Source organism: Diceros bicornis, chromosome 7 (genome assembly GCF_020826845.1).
Source record: "Diceros bicornis minor isolate mBicDic1 chromosome 7, mDicBic1.mat.cur, whole genome shotgun sequence".
Lineage (NCBI taxonomy): Eukaryota > Metazoa > Chordata > Mammalia > Perissodactyla > Rhinocerotidae > Diceros > Diceros bicornis.
Genome location: NC_080746.1, coordinates 783,066 through 799,846, shown reverse-complemented (window position 1 = coordinate 799,846; position 16,781 = coordinate 783,066). Strand labels below are relative to the sequence as shown.

Here is a 16,781-nt window from a genome sequence, read left to right as displayed (position 1 = left end):
CGTGGGGGTGGCAGGGGTACTCCAAACAGAAGGCCAGGAGGTGCAGAGCTCATGACCAGGGAACACTGGCTGGAGCCCCATATGATGGGGGAAGAGGAGTCTGGGGAAGAGGATGAGGCAGTGTTCAGCTGATCTTAGGCAGTTAGTGAACAAGTGAGTTGAATCACACCCTTGATTATGAAGCTACTAATCTGATTCTGGTCCCTAGGCCTATTCCCTGGCCCCTAGCAAGGACTCAGCTTGGTTTCAGGGATATGTGTAGGGCTAGGATAGGTCTCAGAGTGAACCAGATGGTTTAAACACGGGACAAGCCCCCATCCCAGGAGCCACATGAGAAAAGGCTACGAGTGGCAAGCCAGGTAAGTAGACACTGAGACCTGGGTTCTAGTCCTGGCTCTGCCACCTCCCAGATGTGTGAGCTTGCGCAGGTGACTTGAGTTCTCTGAGCCTGCTTCCTCATTCGATCCTATGAGGGTGGTTATGGGGACTGACTAATGAAGCATGTCTCACAGTGCCTGGTGCAGGATAGAGGAGGTGTGTGGAATCTGAAACTTTTGTTCAACCTCAAGTTCCAAGCTGATGTGACCGTTAGTTCAGAGCTTGGCAACGGCACCATAAGGTGGAATTGGAAACTTCAGATCTTTGAACATTCCAAGCACAGCTTGCTTCAAGGGCGTGTGATGGGGTCCTATGCTCCCAAGACCCCATGCTTGGAGCTTAAAGTTCTGCAGTTGCCACCCTGAAGTTCTTAATCATTTCTCTTTGAATTTGTGTTTCACGAGTAACATCTGATGGAACAATGGAGCACACCCCAGGGGCGTGGAGCCTCAGCCTCCATGTGTTCCTGCCTCTTGCTGCCTCCCTGGGATGATTTCTCAGCTGCTGGCTCCCCACACGCTGCCACCCCAGAACCGATGACCTCGTCTACCCTCTGACTGGGAGCAAATGGGTTGAGTCAGTCAGGAAGACTCACATCCCACCATGAGTCACCCTCCACCCTCTGCAGGGACCTCGGTGTAGGTGCAGAAAGGGTGAGTGCAGTTCACACCCGATGGTGTCTCAGGGCAGGGCAAGGAGACAATACCTGGGCACTAGGTGGGTGACTCAGCAGGGGCATCTTGCCCACCCCTCATCTAGGTACCAAGTGTATCCTGCCACAGAAGTTAGAGGAGGTCGGATGTTGAAATGGCGGGGTCGCTTGTCTGCCATGGGTGGGTTGGTGGGCTGTGAGAAGGGGAGGTCGACTTTCCCGACTCCACCTAGGGCCTTGCATTTTTCCCTTGCATCAAGCCCTACAAATCATGTAGCTGACCCTGGTTAGAATCTATGTTTCCATTTTCCCATCCTCAGCTCAGAGTCCACGGTCCTCATGTGACGTGGCCAAATGGCTCTGAGCATCTGGTGAGCACGGTGAGATGAGGGGGGAGAGGCAATCAGATCATTCGGCGCTGGGGTAGACAGCTGGTGATGGGCATCTAAGGGACAGAGAGCCAGCGCCTCCCAAGCTTTAATGTAAATGGCAATCGACTGGGATGTTCTGAAAGTGCAGATTCTGATTCCGGAGGTCTGGGCAGAGCCTGAGATTCTGCATTCCTAACATGTTCTTGCTTCATGGACCACATTTTGAGTGGTTAAGTTCTAGATGGCTTAACCTAGCAACAGCGTGGCCTCCAGACCAATGCGCAGTGAGCTCCAGTAGGAGCTCTTATGACAGGCAAGGAAACGACTGCTTGGAACTGAGCCAAGAGCTCACACTATGATGACCTATCAGGGACTCTGTGTCCTCGGACTCTTCAGCTGATAATGTGGGAATGCTTAGTCAATGTCATCAGCAGTGTAACTAAAAACTCGCTCATAAATAACTTCACTCAATCCTCACAACCTTGTCAGGCAAGTATAAAAAGGCTGCTTTATAGATGAAGGAATGGAGGCACAGGGGATGTGGGGACATACTCCAGGTTGCAACTGTCAAGTGGCAGAGGTAGGATCTGAACTCAGATCTGACTAAGGCCCTTCCCACTCTGCCAGCATCACTAAGTTTAAGTTTGGAGGCTGGCCTAGCTGTGTCTGGAAGCTGGTTCCCCTGCCCGTCATGTGACCCTGGTGCTCCCTGCAGGAGCCAGGAGTCTGAGGTGTTGGGCCTGTGCCTTGCGCCCCCTGGCCAGCCTCATCTGCACCCCTAGCCAGCAGTCACCTCTGCCTTCAGTCACTCGATATTGATCTCCCCATCCTCGATCTGCTGCCGTAACTGCTTGGCCACTGTCTTCTTGTCTCCACGATCTGCAGCAGGTGCAGGTACTTCTGCATCAGCGTTTCATGCTCCCTGGCCAGGGTCTGGTAGCTGTGGACAGACATATGTGGTAAGACACTGCCTTCTTGTGCCCCAGAGATCCAAGCAGAAGTGGGGCTCTCCCACTGACTGCAATTAGAAGATCCTGACTCCCAGACATGGTGCACAAGGCCTTGACCTGGCTGTTGTGCTCTTACCGACTGCTCTGTCCCCTTCTCCAACTCCTGTCTCACACTCCGACCTCTGGTTCCTCTAACTGATCCTGTTCTCTCCCCTCCCCCGCCAATCCACTCCCATGGCCTTTTTACAGGCTCACTCTCTTGTTAAGGGTAACGCATCTGGTGACTTTAAGTTAAAGTCAATGCTCAAATGGAACAACAAAGCCTGGATGACAGTATATCTGTTTACAACATGGTTCACTGAATGTTTTGAGTCCACTCTTGACACCTACCACTCAGAGAAAGAGATTCCTTTCAAAATATGACTGCTCACTGGCAAGGGCTGTGATTCCCATGCAGAGACTGATGCTGGTGTGTGCCCCCCTCCACACACACACAGAAGTTAGGAAAAGTTTATGACTTACATAATAGAAGTCTCCGAGGAGAGCAGGGCCAAAAACTCAAGCAGCTCTGAAATGGCTTGAGGGAGCGAGGAAAGGAGCCTGGCCTGGGTTTTTAGTGTGGTTGGGAGTTTTAAACAAAAAATATTCAATGACATTTGTCAAAGATGGTAAGGCATATTTTATTCAGAAACACTGTGATATGCAGAGACCACCGTGATGGGATTCACAGTGGGGGAGAAATGAGATTGGGCTCGACTCTGAATGCAGCATGGGCAAGTGGGAATTCATGGCCAGGCAGCATTGTGGGGGTCAGGGGATGGAAAATTACTAAGAAAAACTCAAATGTTGGGGTTTCTTGCTAACCTGACCTAACAGGATTCTTACCAAAGAGAGGCCAGAGTGATCAGACACCACCAGAAGGATGGTGGAGGAAGAGGAACCTGAACAAATCTTAAGTGTGATCAGACATACAGGTGTGGGTTCTGGTTAAACTGACTTAGGAATCTTCTTGCTAAAACTGGATTTTACAAGGAATTGCACAGACAGGCATACAACAAGGTTCAGGGACCTGACTAAAGTTTGGTCAAAGCAAGAAATCTTTGCCAGGGCTGAGACCAGGGCAAGACTTCTGCACACAGACAAGGACTTGTGTGGTTGGATCCGAAGCCAATGCCAGAGAAGGGAGCCTCTGGACTTCCTCCTCAGATTGTCCAGGTGTGGACACGAGGGGAAGAGGGAAAGGAGAGGTGTAAGCTGTCAGCACACATCAAAAAGTGCGGAGTCTGACCGCTCATTGCAAGGACAAGCATGCGTAGAAAAATATGCATTCACAATGGCTTGTTTTTATATAAAGAAACACTAACAAGAAGCTCAAGAATGTTCAGAACTGTGTACTGGGGGTGGCGGGAGTAACAGTGCTGGAGGGGACCCAGAAATGTTGGCAATGACTCTTCTGAGGTTAGACTTTTCTATCTTACATATTTATCTAATGTAAACAGAAATTTACAGATACAATGTTTTCCCATTTAATAGTTTTTCTTTAATTTTAACTTCTGTACATAGGAAACCATTCTAAGATTTAATTCCTTTGGCACACTAACGGTTACCAAAGAGTAACCATACGAAAAGAAATTTTTATATCTCTCACTAACTAAAATGACAAGCTGTGTCCTAGTTTGTCCTTCCACTGTATCTCACACAGGCAGTATTTTCAGGAGTCAGTGGCATATTATAATGCGATAGGGGTTTGGGTTTAGCTCCTTAAACATAGTAGGATTAGTTTGATTAGTCTTCTTCACATCAATTAAAATAGAAATTCCATTTTTTAGCTTTTTAAATCTCAATGTTCTCTAGGGACATGCACATGCAAACACTGATGTAAAAAGGAAAAATGCACCTGAAAACTTCAACACATTCATTTCACATCTTGAGATTCTCTAGCCTAAAAAGAATAAAACTTCTATTTAGTTCAAAAATTTTCTTGCCTTGCTGACATTATGTCTCTCAATCAATTCACAATTTTAACCCCAAGAAATTCAAAATGTTATTTCTCATACAGGAAATAAAATTACAAATAACTAAGGGAAACCAGAAGCACAGGACTGCAGTGTTCAATCGATACAGGAATCCAAAGGAAAGAAACACAAATACTGGGATCAGCACAGATAGGCAGCCTTCTTCCCACAGGACAGAAGGAAAGCCACATTCAGAAAGTTAAACACGGGGGCCAGCCCTGTGGCTTAGCAGTTAAGTGCGTGCACTCCGCTACTGGCGGCCCAGGTTCTGATCCCAGTCGCGCACCGACGCACCGCCTTTTGTTGATGTCCCGTAAAGTATTCTGTGTATGTCTGATAGGTCCATTTAGTATTTAATGTTTTCATGTCTGCTATTTCCTGATTTTCTGTCTGGATATTCCATCCATTGTTAAAAGTGAGGTATTGAAGTCTCCTACTATTTCCAACTTATATAACTGAGAAGACTCTAATATTGAGAATATTATAAAGGTCTCTTAGAATTCAATATAAAAGACAAGTCAATGAAAAGGGGTAACCAACTGGGATAGACATGTGTCCAGAAAACACATAGATGGCCAATAAGTACAAGATAGATGCTCAGTATCATTAATAATTAGGAAAATGCAAATTCAAAGCACAGTGTGATACTATTTCATGCTCAAAATGAAGACTATATTCAACATAATGGAAAATGACAAGTGTTGGTAAAGATGTGGAGAAAGGGAAACCCACATACATTACTGGTAGGAAAGTAAAATGATGCAGCATCTGGAGAAAACAGCTTGGCATTTTTAAAAATCTTAAAGCTAGACTAACCATTGACCTGGACAGGCCCATAGTATATGTCCAAAAGAGCAAACTTGCCCATGGACATTCAAAGCGGCATTGTTCACAATGATCGAAAAGTGGAACAAACCCAAATTTCTATCCAGTTATGACGGCATAAACAAAATGTGGCCTATTCATAATATAGGATATTATAGAACCATGAAAAGGAATAAGGTACTGCTACATGCTAGACCATGGATGAACCTTGAAACATGTCTGCTCATTGAAGCCATCCACAAAGGCCACAGATAGCATGAAGCCATTTGAATGAACTGTCCAGAATAGGCAAATCCATAGGGGGAGAAAACAGATGAGTTGTTTCCATGGGCTTGGGTTAGGAGAAAATAGAGTGTGAATGAGTATGGTTTTGTTTGGGGGTGTTGAAAATGTTCTGAAATTAGTTAGTGGTGATAGCCACATGACTTAATCGTTGTACTAAAAGCCACTGAACTGTATACTTTAAAATGCTTACAACGGAGTATTCTACATTAAGCAGATTTTCTCCCATAAAAATTTTGAATTTTTTAAATTAATCAGAGTATTGGTTAATTTTAAGTTGGTTGGGATATTTAATAAGGGTAATTAATGGAGTTATTAGGGGTAGGGCAGGTTGTAGCCAAGAGAGTAAACATCTGATGAGGGCTACAGTAACAAATCCTATGATTATACAAGCAACAATCTAAAATCCAGTCCATTGTCATTGTTCCCAACTTGGAGAGACCAGCCATGAAAATAGGTCAGTGATCTCGGGGGCCTTGGGTATCTGTTCAAAGATTTGGGTAATATTATGCAATATTTTAACCTCTTGGGCCATCTGGTGGAGGTAGGTTTGAACTTGTGTGTTGATGTACATTAAACAAGTGGTTCTAGGAAAGGCACAAAGCCTTCCTTCCTTGGCCGGTATAGACAGTCTAGGGCCAGGCCATTTTCTAAAACCATTTAGAGAACAGTCTCGTGAGACTGTTGTACACGGGCTAGGATAGGTTCCTACTGACTTGTTGTCCATGTTGTGTTAAGGTTGTCGATACTTCTTGGTTGCTTCAGTTTGCTGATTTTGTGTGGGTAGCGCCAATGCACCTGTTCCTAGTCCAGTCAGTCAATCCTAGTAGAACTGAACACTCAGTGCTATAGGACAGACAATGTCTCTGTGGGTTGGTGGTAGCCAGTCAGGGCAGGAAACTCAGAGGACCTGCGACCTGAGGGAAGCAGACTGAAAGAGAGACAATAATGCATTGCAGAATGTAGTCTGCAGAAATCTGCTCAGAGAACTGGGGAAGAGAGAAGCTCACTGGGTGAGAGCCTTGTGATATCAGCCCACAGTAAAACCCAAAAGTGGATGCTCCTGGTGTAAAATATTCATTAGGAGTCTTGGAGGTAAAATCAGTAATTTGCACCCATTCACTGGTTACCTGTACTATATGATTTCAGGGGGTATGGTTAAAGTGTTTGTGGGCCAAGAGCTGTTTGGGCCTGGGCAAGGTGGTCTCGAAGTCTACCCCAAAATGATCCCTCAAGGAGCAGTTGGGACAGAAAGTGGGGAGAGCATTTTGAAGGAAGCCTGAGGCAAAGATGGTGTAGTTCGATGGAGTTGGCTAAAACTGAGTCTCTCCGCAGGGTAAGCCCTTCAGCTAGGGTACAATAGATGATTGGAGGCCAAGTGACAGACCCTGCGACTCCTGATTCCCAGTGTATGTGCAGCCATCTCAGCCCATTGGACATGAATGGTGGTGGTGTTTCTGAAGCATCTTGCTGGCGCTGTGGAAGGTATATGGGACGTGTGGTGGGAGATGTCATGATAGTGTCGGGAGGAGCTATGTGTGAGATTACAGTGTTGAAAGGGAAGGACTGCAGGCACGTGCAGTGGGTGTGTGATCAACAATGGTCATTGAAGGGACAGCCGGGGTGTAACTGGGGAAATCAGAGACCAGCAGAAGTCATATGTTTAAAACAAGACACCAGGCCCAAATGGAGCCGCTTAAACTATGCCCTACATCAACAAGCCGAGAGTTAATTAGACTTCTGGTCCTCCCAGGAATGGACTCTTAAACCAGTCAATGGGGAATCTCCTGATGAGCAGCAGGTAGGTCATCTTCCTGATAGAGCCCTGTCATCCTCTAAAGGAAGGTAACCTTGCAGTAACTAACCATCTTTTTTGTCTAGTGTAACTTCCTTTTTCCTGCTCCCTTCTGCCTATAAAAGTCTTTCATTTTGTACAGCTTCTTGGAGCACCTTTCTCTCTGCTAGACTGGATGCTGCGTGATTCATGAACTGTTGAATAAAGCCAACAAGATTTTTAAAATTTACTCACTTTTATTTTGTTTTGTACCAGTTTGGTGGCAGCAGTGGGATCCAAAGGAGACATCTGATGGCTTAGGGGATGAGAAACACAGGCATTGGTACCCGCAAAACTTTTGAGTTCTCCATCCTTTTTGCTGTTTCTGAGGGCCGTGGGTAAGTTCCTCTTGGATCTGAGATCCACTGTCTTTGCGTTGAGCTCCCGATCTAACTGGCTTTCCAGTCCAGGGTCAATGGGTCAGTCTAGATTGATAAGATGCTCTATCAGAGCATCAGTATTGGCCTTTGGCTAGTCCGGAGTGCCAGAAAAAGTCTTAGTGGGTCAGCTTGAGCTGGCAGATGATTCTACCAGGATCCTGAGTCCCTGGCCCTTGCTTGGTCAACAGTCCCTATTTGTTGGGGTCTGCTGGTTGAGTCTGCAGTCTCCATGTGTTAGGGTCTGCTGGTTCAGTCCGTGGTTCTTGCTAACGGAGAAGTGTGGAAGAAATGTGTGCTCCATGCACACCCGATCTTTGAAAACTTCCCACGTGCATTTTACTTACATTTTGCCCTCTGTTGACTGTCGATGGGTTCTAAGGAAATGTTGAAGGCACAGTGAGGAGGAACTGTGGGTTTCTGCATGACTATCTTGAGAAGTGCCGCCCCCTCAACCTGAACAGCCACCCAGCACTACTAGAAATGAAAGACATCCCATCACCATGGATTGGAAGACTCCTTATTGTGACGATGTCAGCATTATCCAAAGAGATCAACAAATCCAGTGCAATCCTTATCAAAATCCCAAGGACGTTTTGTGCTGAAATAGAAAAAAACCCATCCTAAAATTCCTATGGTATCTCAAGCCCAGATACCAAAAATAATCTTGAAAGGAGATACTAAGTTGGAGGACTGATTCTTCATGGTTGAAAACTTACTGCAAATCTACAGTACCAAAACAACATTGAAATGGCATAAAGACAGCCATATTGACCAATGGAAACAGAATTGAGAGCCCAGAAATTAACCCTCACCAGTGTGATCAAATGATGTTTGACAAGGGTGCCAAGATTATTCAATGAGGAAAAGTCTTCTCGACAAGTTATCTTGGAAAAAGTGGATATCTACATGCAAAAGAATCAACTTGGACCCTTACCTAACACCACATACAAAGCTTGATTTCAAAGACCTAAATGTAAGAGCTAAAACTATAATACCCCTAGAAGAAAACAGCAGGGAGACAGGAGACAAAGGTTAAATCCTTCTCCCCGATGGGCTTGTTAAAAAGGGCTTTTGAAGGGCAAAAGAGTGGGTGCGAGAAGGTTGGGGGCAGTCCTAGGCATTTTGCACAAGAAGATTTTCATATTCTGTAATACAACCCACATTCAAAAGGCAGTGTCCTTAACATGATCGGCAGGGGAGTTCTTGATCTCCCAGGTCATCCTCCAGTCACTTGTGCAGCCACAGTTTGAGTCTTGCCAGCCGTCTTGTGGTCTCACTGGCTCAAACAAGTTGAAACTTGCTCAAGGAGAAAAAACGGAGTTTCTGAAAAACTACTCATGGCCCAAGACAAGATCCTTAGTAAATATCATATGGAACGTGGCTTAAGAAAGTAGTTTCCAAGGGACCATTGATAAAAATCTGTTTGGGGCCCCATTTGATTTTGGGCTTGGTTTTGGCCCTGGCTGTGGTATCTGTGCAGGGATGTATGGATATGCAAAATGTGGAATATACATACAATATCATATTATTCATCCTTAACAAAGGAAGGAAATTCTAAGATATGGCACACCATGGGTGAACCTTCAGGATATTACTCTAAATGAAATAAGCCAGTCACAAAAATACAACCTTGTGTGATTTCCATTCTATGTGGTTCCTGAAATCGCCAGATTCAGAGAGATAGAAAGTGGAACAGTGTTTGCCAGGATCTGGGAGGAGAAGGAATGGAGGGTTATTCATGGATGGGTATAGAGTTTCAGTTTTGCAAGATGAGAAGAGTTCTGAAGATGGATCATGGTGATGATTGCACAGCAATATTAATGTATTCAACACACTTAAAGTGTACTTAATGTATCTATGGTGTCTGATGACTTGTCCTGGGTGAGCACATGCTTGTGCTGTTGCACATCTTACCCCTCACTGTACAGTTGGGAAACTGGCCCAGGAAGAGGCAGGTACTGGCCAAGACCACAGGAGGTAGTCAGAGTCCCAAAGATTAGACAGAGCTCCAGCTTCCTTGGCCAAGGCTCTGCCCCTTCCCTCAGGTTTCCTTTGGTAATGAGAGGTATTAAGATCCTAGGGGGTTGCTGCCCACCCCTGTCCACATGGGGTCATATTCCTCTCCTCATCTTCGCATGTGCACAGGCACCCCCACTCACACTGATTTCTCATGTGGGGGTCATGGAAGTGCAGTCAAGAAAGAGCCGACACTGGGGAAGTGACAAGAGGCAGGAAGGAGAGAGGTTGGAGGCAGCTCTCTCATGGGGCCATAGCATCCGTTCTCCTAGATACATGCCCAGAGGCCCAGAGATGGGCAGAGGAATCCCTATGGTTCCTAAGTTTCTACTTGTTCCAGACCCATCCCTGGCCCAGCTTGGAGAGCACAGGACTGGAGTCCTGCAGTCCACCTCTGTGGGCACCCAGAACTGTGATGAGCACATCATCCTCTTGTGTAGGCATTGGGAACAGGAGAGAAAACCTCAGTGAGGGTCCTCCTGTATAAAGTGGAGTGCATCCAGCGGGTGATTCCAAGGGTTCCAGTCACTCTCAAAGTGTCTGTTGGACTAGGTTCTCTGTTGATGACCTACTGTGTTCTGAAACGCTGAGAAAATGCTTTCCACCCTCTTGAGATCATTTAGAACTAAGGAGGCTTGGGGGCTTGGGCGGATGCGAAGTTAGGATAGGGAAGAAGAGGCCAGAGCACTAGACACCAAGTCTAGAGACAAGAGAGAAGACCAGTCCTTGTTCTCATCTGGAGGTCCAGAGGTCCTCATCTGGCAGCAGGGTCATTGTCCTGGTTAAAGTTGGATGCCTCAGGAATGAAGAAGACACCTGGTGGGGGACAGCAAGATGGGGGAAAACGTAGGCTCCCGAGATTCCTCCCACTCCTTCGAAGGTGACAGGTCCTGCTCTTTTACCCCTAGGAGTCTGGGGAGCCTCTGTCTTGAGGACACCTGAAGAAAGGTTCTTTTCTGTTTGGTGGCATTTTGGCGAGGGCTGCAGTGCTAGTACTTGCCACCAGGGGACGAGCAGCCACTTGTGTTAGTGGTGGCCAGTGAGTTTTTGTTTTTATTTTTTTTTTCAGTTGTATTGAGATATACTTGATATACAGCACTCTGCAAGTTAACATTGCTGTGTGGTATATTTGAAAGTTGCTAAGAGAGTAGATCCTAAAACTTCTCAGGAAGTTTTTCCCAGGAAAAAACTTTTATTTTTGTTTGGTGATTGACGTTAAGTAAACTTATTTTGGTAACAATTACATGGTTATTACATAACATATATTACATATTACATACGTATTACATAATATATATATACATCGAGTCCTGCTGCTGTAAACCTGGAATTTACATGGTGTCCACTGAACTTTACTGGACTCCTGGAGCAGCGAAGAGTCAAGCAGAGGTCTTTCTGGCTGTCCCCTTGCCTCAGAAACAACTTGTACCTCCTATTACTAGTGTTCATCTCCACAATCAAAGTTGGTCAGAAGCAGGGGGAGGGGTGCAAGATCTTCCCATGTACTCATTCAGCAGCTGTGAACTGAGGACTCACTCTGTGCCAGGTGCCCTGGTGGGCCGAAGTGCAGGATGAAAATGACCAACTGGTCCCTGCCTGCCAGGAGCTCACAGTCTAGAGGGGAAATGGACAAAAGCAAAGACATGAGCAAGAAAAGAACAAGTGCTATAGAGAAACACAGCAGGAGGCTGTGAGGGAGGGCTGGGCATCACTGGGTAGGAGGGTCTGAAAGGCCTCACTGGGGTGACATTTGCTGGGACCAGAATGACAAGAGGGAGCCAGACCTGCACGACTCTGGGAGCAGTGTGTCAGGGAGATGGAGTCACTGGTCCTGAGTCTCACAGGCAGAAGTGAGTTTGGCCAGAGGAGGTCAGAAATATGGCCAGTGCAGCTGGAGGGAGGCTGGGAGGAGAGAACAGGAGCTGGGGTGGAAGGTAGGGCCAGGGCCTGGTAGGCTGTGTCAGTTAACTTTCCCTCTCTGACTTCATTGCCCCTAACTTTGCATTTCAAAACTACAAATGTTGACTATCTCACAATTTGTGTGGATCAGCAATCCGCCATATTTTAGCTGGGTGCCTCTGCCTCAGTGAGTTGAACAGGTTGGGGCTGTGGCCTCAACTGAGGCTTGACGGGGGGAGGACTAGCCCCCAAGTTCACTCTCAGCCTTCAGGGTTCAGTTTGGACTGAGAGCCTGAGTTTCTGTCTGTCTGTTGGCCTGGGCACCCCCGTGCTTCTCTCCTCTAGGCCTCCACATTGGGAAGCCCCAAACACTGGTATTTGATTCCTCAGTTACAGGGAATCGACAGAGTGTGTGAGAGAGAGAGAGATGGAACATGAAAGAGGGAGTAAGAGGAAGTGAGAGAATTTGTTAGTTAAAATTTAGACTAGACATCCCATCACTTTGGCTGTTATTATGTTCAGAAGCCAGTTACTAACTACTTAGTGGTTCCACGGGGATGGCTATACCATGGGTGGGGCTTACTGGGTACCACTGTGGAGGCTGCCCACTTCATAGGCCAAGGTGAGGCACTTGGGTCTCATTCTCCATAAAACAGTAAACAATTGAATGGTTTTATGCCGCAGGATGGCAGTATCTAAATTTCCATTAGCTTCAACCCCCTCATGATGCTAACCTGAAAATGAGGCCAAGTTGGAAGCAACTGTTCCAATATCGTATTGCTGGAACCCATGCCTGTTTTGAGTGGTGTTCTGTGCTACATATCACCCCTTCTTATTATTCTTTCACTCTAAGTTTAGGTACATGTGACACTAGCCCACATGGGTAATAGATATTATGTCATATACACCGGGTAACGTCCCTAGGAAGTAGATTGTAGCTTGATCCTCATGGTGCAGGTTTGGAGACTGAGGAGGACCTGAGTGACACAAGGACTTTCCCTGGATGCAGAACTGGTAAGAAAAAGAAGATCTGCATTCATCTCTGTTTCCTCAAAGCTAGATCCCGACTTAGGTTTCCAGGGAGCTGCGGCTATGGCTGTGTATGCTCCTTGTGTACAGTTCAGGAGATAATATGGGGGAGGAGGCTGAGCGGCCCGGGCCCAGGGGGCAGCTCTGGACAAGTCTGATTGAGGGAAGGGACCCAGGTAAAGGAATCTTGAAAAAAGATCTACTTCCTTGGTCATAGACCCTGACAGATCTTAGAACTCTGCTAACCAGGCACCCACAGCCCCCCATCCAGCTCACTTGAATGGAGACAGTCAACAGGCAAAAATGTTTTGTTGTTGTATCCCAACTTTTGGAGAATCTGGACTCAAAAATGCTCAGAAAGAGAATCTTTTTGACGTTGCCGCCGTTGGCTCAGCCCTCATCCCCGATGTCTCTGGGCGTCTGGCAGGAGGCAGTGCTGGCCAGGACACAACTGTGATCCCACCTGAGCAGCCCCACATCCCTTGCCCCTCATCGTGTGTGTGTGTCTGTGTGTCTTTGAAGAGGGGGGAAGGCAGGGCATGAGGGGTAGGTCATTCCTGGGCAGGAGCTGGTGGTTAGGTGTCGGAAGCCTGATGGGTCTGTCATGTTCATACCCCAGGTCATGGCTGGCAGCATGAGAATGTGAGCTCCTCCACTCATATGTTACCGAGCCGTAGAGGTTTGATCTCCTTCCCTTCCTGACCTCAGTTCTTTGCGGGGATGTCCCTCTGTGCCTGAACAGAGGAGCAGACTTTCTCTTGGGGGTTGACCCCAGTGGCAGTGTGCAGCCATCCCCTGATTCCTTCTGGCCCAGCTCCTGGGCAGTCTTTGCAGAACTCCACTCAGGAGGTCGTCGAGGAGATGCCCAATGGTTTCAACTCCACCAATTCCAACAAGGGGCAGGTGCATGAGGCCACTAACACCATCTAGTGTTGCTCTGAGGTGAGAGCAGGAGCAGAGGGTCTCCACACTCAGGACCTTGAGATGATGGGGTTGGACCAGAACTAGGGCAGGACCAGTCAGGGGCTGTTCCTTTTTCAAGCTAAAGGGGATGTACATGCATGTCACCTTGCCTGATTCAGAGCTGAGCTGCCATGACCCTCTTACCCTTGCCCAGTGTGAGCTTCTGGAGGCCACTGAGGCAGAGCCAGAGTGTAAAGAGGACCACAGCCTGGGTACCTCTGGAAGGGAAGTGGGATCATTTCTGTGTTTAGAAGGACACATGGAAAGTTAGCTACATGGGTGAGCCTTTCTCTTTATCCAGCTCCAGCGCCAGCTGCAGAGCTCCAGCCAGCAGCAGAAGCAGAGAAGTGGGCAGTGGTCGAGGTAGAACTGTCTCCAGCTCTGTTGACATCACCCTTTCTAGCACTGGAGCCAGCATCCCCTCCATCAGCGGTATTGGAGCTGTAGCAAGGGCCGACATCGGCTCCAGCAGGAGTGGGAGCTGCTGAACTGGAGTCACCTGGACCATCATTTCTAGTGGGAATTCCATCTCCACCTGTGCTTTTTAAGCAGCGTGAGAAGATGCCTAACCTCATGGCCTTCCCTCCTAAGCTGGTGGTGGAGCAGTTGACCTTGATGGATGCTGTGAGCAGCTGGGCGCTCAGGGCGGGTTGGAGCAGGACTTCCCTCTGCCATTATTGCCCTAGACCTGATCCAGACTCCTATGATCTGGGCCCAAATCCCGGCTCCACTCCTTACCAACCGTACGACCTGGGCAACTTTCTGAACCCCTAAGATATTGCTGTCCACCTGCAGACCGTAGAGGTGGACATTAAGAGGACCTGTTGCAAGGAGTGGCTGTGCCAACTCCATGAGGTAGAAGAGATGGAAAGCTGGGCAAGGCCTAGTCTATCAGTAAGGAGAGGAACTCACTGTGTGCAGCCAGATCCCTGGTGGCCCAACCTTCTGCTTAGGAGGCTCAACAGCCTCAGGACTTATTAGACACCTGATGTGTACTTCACTACAAGGGAGACAGACAAGGATCCTGGTTGTAGCTGCCATGGGGGAATGGGCATCAGAATGGGGAGTGGGACCAGAGGGGGTATCAGGGTGGTAGAAGATGCCCCCTTGGGATGAGCCGAGTTGAGCCACATTCTGGAGCTTGGAGTTATCCAGGACAGGGTGGGTGCAAATGACCCTCTCCCTTCCCTGCCAGTATTGGCTCCTGGGTCATCCTGTGCTGGGTGTCCTCAGTGGACAGGGAAGAAAACCCAGGGAATCTCACAAGGCTCTGGCCGCATCCTGAGCTTCCTGAGCTCCAGGTCTAAACTGTGACACCTGTGTGGGACTTTGGGGGCTGTGGACACAGGACTGGCATGTGGCAGGGCTGGGTGACACTCCCCCTGTTCCCCAGGAGCTCTTCCGGAAGGTGTTGCCCTCTCAGTGCCTGTGCTCCACCTGGGGCAAGAGGAACAAGCCCGGCAATGAGCACCTGGCACCCACTCTCCAGGCCACCGTCGACCACATCAGAAGGGTGGTCAGCATCGTCATCACCCCCTGCCTCGGGGACCTAAGCATGACGGTGCCGGACAGGGTGAGGATGGTGGAGCACTGGATCCAGGTGGCCCAGGTGTGCTGTGGGAGGCCCAGTGGAGCCCCTCTCTGGAGCCTTGGGAACTGCCTCTCCATCTTTATCAGCTCCCAGGATTGAAGTGGTTGGTCTAAGCCCCTGCACAGTTTCTAGGCCCTTCCTGCCAGGGGCCTGCTGATTTTGACTCCAGGTCCCAGTGGGAGGATGCTCACTTCCTACCTGACTCCTTCCCTGGGGTGAGTTAAAATCCTCCTCCCTGTGAGGGTTACTCTTTGGATCCTAAATGTGCCCTTCTGGGAATCCCTGAGCATCTGTCTCATCCAGGAGAGGAGATTTAAATAGAAGGGGATTGAAGCTAGAGCAAGAGAGACTCCAGCGCCCCACCTCAGCTCATTCTCTTCCCTTCCCCAGGAGTGCAAGATCCTGAAGAACTTCTCCTCACCTTGCACTGTCATCTCTGCTCTGCAGAAAACCTCCACAAACCACCTGAAGGACACACGGGGGAAGTTTCCTGGTGGGTAGGCCTCTCTCCATAGGAGGACCAGGGTGGATGGGGGATCTCCTGAATGTCTGCCATTGGCCCCACAGTCAGCTAAGAACTCCTGGGAGGCAGCAAATGCTGGGGACAAGGCCTGGGCCTCGTCAGGAGGTCTCTAAGCCTCCTGGTGTTCTTAGTGCACCAATTCTGCTTCAGGACTCGGTTTCCCTAAATGTCAGGTACTGGGTTGAGCCACATTGGAGATTTTCAAGTGTTTATAACAACAAAACTCTATGCCCACTTGAAACTGAAAGTGGTCAAAAGAAAGCTGCTCTGTAGAGCTGGGGAGTGGAGACCCCAATGACCAACAGGAGAGTCCCCTCCCAGTCTCACGACACTTTAGTGCTCAGTGGGTCCCAGTGAGAACACTCCTCCAGGGAGGTTGAATCTCTCGAGTTGTCAAAGAAAAGTGATTTGCACTCAGACCCCTCACATTATCCCTAAATTTATCTTTCCCTCTTTCCCCTCCCCTCAGGGAGAGCTCTGAAAGACTTAAGGAGTGCTATTGCCAAGACGAATCCTTGAGCAGAGAACTGATGACCAAGGTAAAGTGGAAGCTAGGGGACTGGAAAGAGAGGAGGAGTAGGGGGAGTGGGACTGGGCAGGCTGTGGTTTTGATAGTTTCTGACTTGAACTTTCTCTGAAACATTCCCGTCTATCTTGTCCAGGTTAACAAGCAGAGGGATCTGTTTGGTCCATGGGCCGGTGGGGTGCTGTTTATAGGCAGGAGGCCCTGGTCACGGGACACAGTGGTGTTGGCTGGGCTGTTCCAGGATGAGTTGCTGAGCTGGCACCATCAGCAGGTCTCTGGCTTCCATGCACGTCCATCTTGATGGATGTAGCTACTTCCAGGCTGTTGGGTGGTTGGGGGGGGGGTTAGCCCTCAGCCTAAGCCTGTCCTCAGGAAGCCAGGCCCCAGCTGCTCCTTCTGTCTTCACCATGTCTCAAAGGTGAGGGCACCCTGCCTGCCCCAGGGGTGGGCACAGCAGGGGGTTCCAATGCCCCAGGTGGACAAACAGGCTGCTCATCCTTGGGTCTTCACGGCTGCACCAGAGACAGATGTGTGTGCATTCTGGGAC

General features: G+C 48.4%; 1 protein-coding gene and 1 long non-coding RNA gene across 3 annotated transcripts in view; both read left to right on the top strand.

The window, feature by feature from the left end:
* LOC131408229 (uncharacterized) overlaps positions 1-9,398 on the top strand; it is a 35,040-nt gene extending 25,642 nt beyond the window's left edge. The window contains exons 2-3 of the long non-coding RNA XR_009220726.1: positions 7,524-7,645; positions 9,364-9,398. This is a non-coding gene — a long non-coding RNA (uncharacterized LOC131408229). The remainder of the gene's footprint in view (positions 1-7,523; positions 7,646-9,363) is intronic.
* The window catches only part of LOC131408219 (ral-GDS-related protein-like), a 137,419-nt gene extending 121,168 nt beyond the window's left edge, over positions 1-16,251 (top strand). For both annotated transcript variants that reach the window (XM_058544756.1, XM_058544757.1), the window contains one exon: positions 16,178-16,251. In XM_058544756.1, coding sequence (XP_058400739.1) covers positions 16,178-16,227 — 50 coding nt within the window. In that variant the 3' untranslated portion in view covers positions 16,228-16,251. The remainder of the gene's footprint in view (positions 1-16,177) is intronic.
* Positions 16,252-16,781: the final 530 nt, after the last annotated feature.